Source organism: Pinus tabuliformis, chromosome 4_1, assembly GCF_031772625.1.
Source record: "Pinus tabuliformis cultivar Carrire ecotype Pingquan chromosome 4_1, CPIR1, whole genome shotgun sequence".
Classification (NCBI taxonomy): domain Eukaryota; kingdom Viridiplantae; phylum Streptophyta; class Pinopsida; order Pinales; family Pinaceae; genus Pinus; species Pinus tabuliformis.
The window spans coordinates 71,336,846-71,343,679 of NC_142303.1; the positions used below are offsets into that span (position 1 = coordinate 71,336,846).

Genomic DNA, 6,834 nt, shown 5'->3' on the forward strand with positions numbered 1-6,834 from the left:
AATATTTTATTGTTATTATTATTAAAATTTGTATTAGTTTTATATAGGGAAACATCCTGTTCAAATCTATAATAAAAAATTAATATGTAATAATATTATAATTTCAAATGCTATTTTATATATATTTTTTTGTTCTAATTAATATTGAATATTTGAGTAATTTTATATAATTTAATTTTAATTTCAAATCTTTTTAGATTAGATTTAATATTTTCAGCTAATCTTAATATTTATTTTTGTGCACCAATTGATAGAAATGTGTGGTCTATTAGTTTAAAGAATCTCACTAGTGCTAGGGTGTTAAAATTGGTGAAACATCTTGGATAATAGAAATGGTCTTCCCCTCTAAATGTAAAGCTTAGGTGTCTTACAAATATAAATTATATGAATATATTAGTATTTATATTATAATGAAGGTTAGGAATTGAATGTTTGGTTCTCCATTTCTACCTCTTGCATTAGAGGTTTTTGGTTCACATTTCTATGATCAAGATCTTGGGAGTATGAGTTTCGGGTTTTAGGTTCCAAGGATCCATTAGACACAAAACAAGAAAGTTGTTTATGAAACAAAAAATGATTTTATTGAAGTTGAAATTTTATTCCAATTCATTTGAGAAAGACTAAGGAAAAAGACTCAATTATTTGAGGAAAAATAAGGAAAAAGTAGTACCTAATGGAAAAGATGACAATATTATGTTCTCCAAATCACATGTGTGTTTTTGCTCCCAATTGTTCTCGACTATTGGTGCATTGGAAGAAGAAAACGAAGTAGAGGGACACATTTTTTCATTTTTTTCTATGGACATCATAACACATGCACAATATTTTTCATTAGATATATAAGTCATATATTCTTTGTAATATCTATGTGTTACTCTACCCTGAAATTTTATAATATTAATCATACCCCTAGTAATAGGATGGACATCCTTAAGGTTGAACAATGACTACGTATTTGCATTATGGAACTTAGTAACAAGGATGCACTACAATTGCCCAAACTAGTGGACTCAACTATGTGCATATGACCCGTGAGCTTCTTAAAAACACACTATAAACATGTTTACTAAAATCTCCATCATCTATTTTGATGTCACCTTTTTGTGCTAGTGAAATTAACTATATATACATATATATTATGTCATGGGAAAACCCAAGGCATACCTCCCCATATTAGTGGGTATTATTCCTAATAAAATCTTAATGTCTATTAGTGCACCTAACCCAAAGGGATTTGATGTGGGTACTTGCCTACATGAAACTAGCCAAAAATTCAATATCAATAAGACAAAACAAGTAAAATAGTACATTAGATTCTTACATTATTAGGTGATGATAAACTTTTATTTATCATCATAAAATCCTTTAGTTTTGAAGTGCAATATTATGTTATATTACTTTATTTATCAAGAAAAAACTCTTCCATTATAAAAATATATTTTTGCATATATACATTAAAAAAATCCAAATTAATATTAAATATTCTATTAGTTTTATGTAGGTAAAAATCCACTTCAACTCTATAATTATAAATAAAAGATTAATATATAATAATTCAAAAATATAATTTAATATTTTAAATGTTTTATTGTTATTAATATTAAATTATTTTTTAATTTTATACAAAGAAGTATCCACTTTAATTCAAACGAAAAATTATATATCCATAAGAAAAGGTACTATCCATTTTGATATCTACTAAGTATTCTGGTATTCACTAACCTAGAAAGGGAGCATCCTAAACAGAAAAGAAATCTATAATGAGATCTAAAAGATCACTGCATAATTAGGTAATAATACTTTATGTATCATCATAAATTCCTTAAGTTGTGGAGACGTACTGCGATGTTATGCTCTATTCGTTTATTTATTATGAAATATTTATTTTTTAAACATATTTTTATCTATGTACATGAAGAAATACAAACACAAATTTATTATTCTAAATAATGTATGCTTAACTAAATTTATATGTACTTAAAAAAAATTATATATGTGCATAATCCAAGTTCACACCTTTCTTTAATAACTTTAATTTAACAAAAGGATTATCAACTGACCATGCAAGAACGTCGGGACAAGGAAAGGAATCTACGCTGATAAACTGAAGTGAAGGATGGAAAGCAGTGCTCGGACAAAACTAGGTATCTAAACTGTAGCGTACATGGGCAAGAAGCCCTATATATACCACTGGCAGCTTATATTTTGCTTCATTATTTCGAGGTATCTCATAGGTCAAAAGCTCTCATATCATCATATTATAAGCAAGCAGGGATGTTTCCTGTTTCTGTGATCTCGTTGCCTTCCCACTTGTGCCTGCCCACATCGTTCATCGACAGGTCTGGTCGTGAGCTTAAACCTCTCCATATAACAATTCCAAATGTCGCAATGCGCAGGCAAGGGAAACTAATGACAGGTGCTTCCATGAGCATGAATTTGAGGACCGCCGTATCTGATGATGCTGTTATAAGACGCAGAGGTGATTACCATTCCAACCTCTGGGACGATGATTTCATACAGTCCCTTTCCGCGCCTTATGGGGTGAGTATTTAGCTTTAGCTTCAGCTTCAGCTTCAGTTGAATTTATTCTTGTTTATAGTCAGTCCTAATTCCTTCAGAATTAGTGCAATAATTTATTTTCCCAATTTATTTTATATGTCCTAGGAACCTTCTTACCTTGAACGTGCGGAGAGACTAATTGGGGAAGTAAAGAAGCTATTCAATTCAATGTCAGAGGAGAATGGCGAATTAATCACTCCCCTGAATGATCTGATTCAACGCCTTTGGATGGTCGACAGTGTTGAACGTTTGGGGATCGATAGACATTTCGAAAATGAGATAGAATCAGCGTTGGATTATGTTTACAGGTCAGCCACCGTATAACCCTTCTCATCATTATTTATTTATGCCTTATAAATGAAATACATCTCATTATATCAGGAATTTACAATGGCCTGCAGTTATTGGAGCGTCGAAAAAGGCATTGGATGTGGGAGAGAGAGTGTTGTCACTGATCTCAACTCGACTGCGTTGGGACTTCGAACTCTTCGTCTACACGGATACCTGGTGTCCTCAGGTTGGCCATCCATCGCCAGAGTTAAAAATTCTGAATTCTGGTCATTGGATAAATTTCTTTGAGGAAGCCAGCCAAGCTGCCATCTAAATTTTGTTTTGAACTCTGTCAAATTGCATGGTCTTTTTCTTAACGGACGTCATTAAAAGATTGTATTCATTTCAGAGGTTTTGAAGGATTTCCAAGACCAAAACGGACAGTTTATGTGCTCTCCCCGTAAAACGGAGGGAGAGATTAGAAGTGCTCTTAATTTATATCGGGCTTCCCTCATTGCTTTTCCCGGGGAGAAAGTCATGGAAGATGCTGAAATCTTCTCCTCAAAATATTTGAAGGAAGCCATGCAAGAGATTTCCGTGTGTAGTCTTTCACAAGAGGTGAGTATCAGGGGTGCCAACACAACTCAGAAGCTTACTCATTTCATCATTAAAGGTTGCAATTTATACACGGCAGCAGATTGAATAGTAACGATGTTGAATGAAATTTATTTATCTATCTATTTTAACTTATTATCCATTTAAAATAGATTACTGAGCTGACACTTTTTTTAATTACTATTTACATATTAATTTATCTGATAATTTAAATCTCAGCTAAACTTACATCATAATTTGAATTTTCTACCCACACACAACTTACTTCTAAACATTTCAAATTTAACCTTTCTAAAAAACTTATAAATATATCATCACGTATTACAATATAATTGATTTCACTTTTTCTGTTACAAATATATCATCACGTATTACAATATAATAAATCAATTTCTTTTGATTTCACTTTTTCTGTTACAAAATGATGACAGCACCTACAAATACATGATCATGTCATTACTGTTTCATTTCACAATGTGGTGCGGTGATGTTTTTCATTTATTTTTTAGCCTAGAGTATGCGATGATGATGCTATGTTATTGTTTCAATTATGTGACTAGCAGATAGAGTACGCTTTGGAATATGGTTGGCACACAAATATGCCGAGATTGGAAGCTAGGAATTACATGGATGTATTTGGACATCCTACTAGTCCATGGCTCAAGAAGAATAAGTAGGAGCGCGCACTTCAAGTCAATTCTGTTTTTGACATTTGGATTTTACATATTCAAGGGAAAGTGAAGATTTCTTTATTTTTTGAGTGGATATTAAAATTAAATTTATTATTAAAATATTAATAAAAGGGTTGAAATAGGTTTATCCTAATGATTTTCTACCACACAACTGATCTTTTAAACTCTTCTGAAATACTTTACATTTCATTTTCCAGGGAACAATATATGGATGGCGAAAAACTCTTAGAACTCGCAAAATTGGAGTTCAACATGTTTCACTCCTTACAACTAAAGGAGTTACAGGATATCTGCAGGTGATGAGTTGTGTTGTTAGATTTCTTTTTCATGGACAAACATTGACTCGATGGGAATAATTTTAAAGCCCATGATATCTGTAGATGGTGGAAAGATTCGGGTTTGCCTAAACTGGACTTCAGCCGGCACCGTCACGTGGAATACTACACTTTGGGGTCCTGCATTGCGACTGACCCCAAACATCGTGCATTCAGATTGGGATTTGTCCAAACTTGTCATCTTAACACAGTTCTTGACGATATCTACGACACTTTTGGAACCATGGACGAAATCGAACTCTTCACAGAAGCAGTCAGGAGGTGGTGATGTGCATTCAATGAATTTTAGAAGAATAATCGTTTGTGTCTATAATGTCTCTACAGTACCAAAAGTTGTGTGTTTAACGTTTATATATAAATGCCTCATCAGATGGGATCCCTCGGAGACAGACCGCCTTCCAGATTATATGAAAACAGTGTACATGGCACTCTACAGCGCCCTAACTGAAATGGCCAGAGAGGCGGAGAAGACACAAGGCCGAGACACCCTCAACTATGCTCGAAAGGCTGTATGGAAGCTAGCATTTCATATATATATATATATATATTTGCAGAGATTAATATTTATTTATTTATTTGTTACAGTGTTCTACTGGCCTGGTAATTAGTTAATGTGTGCACTTGCAGTGGGAGGCTTATCTCGAGTCATATATTCAAGAAGCAAAGTGGATCGCCAGTGGTAACCTGCCAACGTTTGAGGAGTACTACGAGAACGGGAAAATTAGCTCTGCTTATCGAGCGGCAGCATTGACACCAATCCTCACATTGGACGTACCGCTTCCTGAGCGCGTCTTGACGGGAATCGATTTTCCGTCGAGATTCAACGATTTGGCATCCTCCTTCCTTCGACTACGCGGTGACACACGCTGCTACAAGGTATTACCAATCACTTGCTGACGGAAGCAATTTGTATAGTGACCTTCACACTGGTTTTGGTTTTGTACTAGTTAATTGATGTCGTGAGCCTAACTTCATTGCAGATTTCCAAATATTTTAAATTTTGAAAACTTAGATCGTAAATAAATCAAACACTTGATTTGCAAAATATTCTCCAATCTACGATGGACATAAGGATGACCACGATACTGTCATTGTCATTGTCATGGTACTCAATGCAGGCGGACAGGACCCGTGGAGAAGAAGCTTCCTGCATATCGTGTTATATGAAAGACAATCCGGGATCAACAGAGGAAGATGCTCTCCAACATATAAACGCCATGATAAGTGATGTAATCAAAGAATTAAATTGGGAATTTCTACGACCCGATAGCTATATTCCAATGCCTGCCAGGAAACACGCTTTTGACATAACAAGAGCTCTCCACCACCTCTACCTATACCGAGATGGATTTAGCAATGCCACTATGGAGACAAAAAATTTGGTCCGCAGAATGATCCTTGAACCTGTGCCTCTGTAACGAATCCTATTAGCAATAAGTTGATATCGCTTTATGGTGATTGAACCTGTACCTGTGTAACAAATCCTATCAACAATGAGTTGATATCGGTTTATGGTCCTTCAACCTGTGCTTTTGTAACAAATCATAGCAGCAATAAGTTGGTATCCGTTTTCCAATGGGTGTATGCAAAAATCTGTGGCTTCATCTTCCCCATGTGATAACAAAAATGTTGAAAATTACTACCAAACACGCAACAGCCAATCTCAGAAAGGTACGCAAGCAGATTTTCTGTATCAGGCGACCGAATGTCAAATTAATTTTGTGCAGGCCCAAGTACATCTAATTGGTGACTGTTGAGCTGATTATATAAAATGAAATTAAATAATTATACACTTATATATGTATATAATAAAATAATAAATTTAAAAAAGAATAGTAAGTTGTGCTTTAGTTTGGTAAAAAAATCAATGGGAAACATAATATTGTAATAAAAATTTTATAATAAATAAACAATTATATATAAATATTAAAAACTAGACTAATTTAAACATTTGGATTTATCAAAAGTAAACAAACAAATCTATTAACATTTAGTTTTTTTACTTTAAAGGAATTAATATGTAACATTTTTTTTTTTTACTTTAAACAAATTAATATCTAACATTGATGATTAACTTTAGATATGGCATATTTGACCTAAAGATATGAAATTAATTAAGACTTTTAAAATTTTATTTCTATGATAAAAAAAAGGGAGAAAGAAGGGTTGCTAGATTACTATAGTTTTGTGTATTATGGCAAATGCTATGGAAATGAGATAAGATGTGAGTAGGAGCCGACAATCTAAGAAAAAGTGTTTTTCATCTTCAACCTTCTTAGTATCACAAAGGTGGCAAATTTTTTCATCCCAAGGTGTCTTAGGGATAGACCAACCTCTGGTTTCACTTCGAAGCTCATGAGAAT

The 6,834-nt window shown here is 33.4% G+C and overlaps 1 protein-coding gene across 1 annotated transcript; it reads left to right on the forward strand.

The window, feature by feature from the left end:
- The first annotated feature begins 2,216 nt into the window (after positions 1-2,216).
- Positions 2,217-6,047, forward strand: LOC149174191 ((-)-limonene synthase, chloroplastic-like). The gene is made up of 10 exons (XM_089419225.1): positions 2,217-2,541; positions 2,665-2,867; positions 2,961-3,076; positions 3,239-3,447; positions 4,008-4,117; positions 4,334-4,432; positions 4,517-4,732; positions 4,842-4,980; positions 5,099-5,347; positions 5,590-6,047. The coding sequence occupies exons 1-10, from the start codon at positions 2,275-2,277 to the stop codon at positions 5,887-5,889; spliced, it is 1,908 nt and encodes a 635-aa protein (XP_089275351.1). The 5' UTR covers positions 2,217-2,274; the 3' UTR covers positions 5,890-6,047.
- Positions 6,048-6,834: the final 787 nt, after the last annotated feature.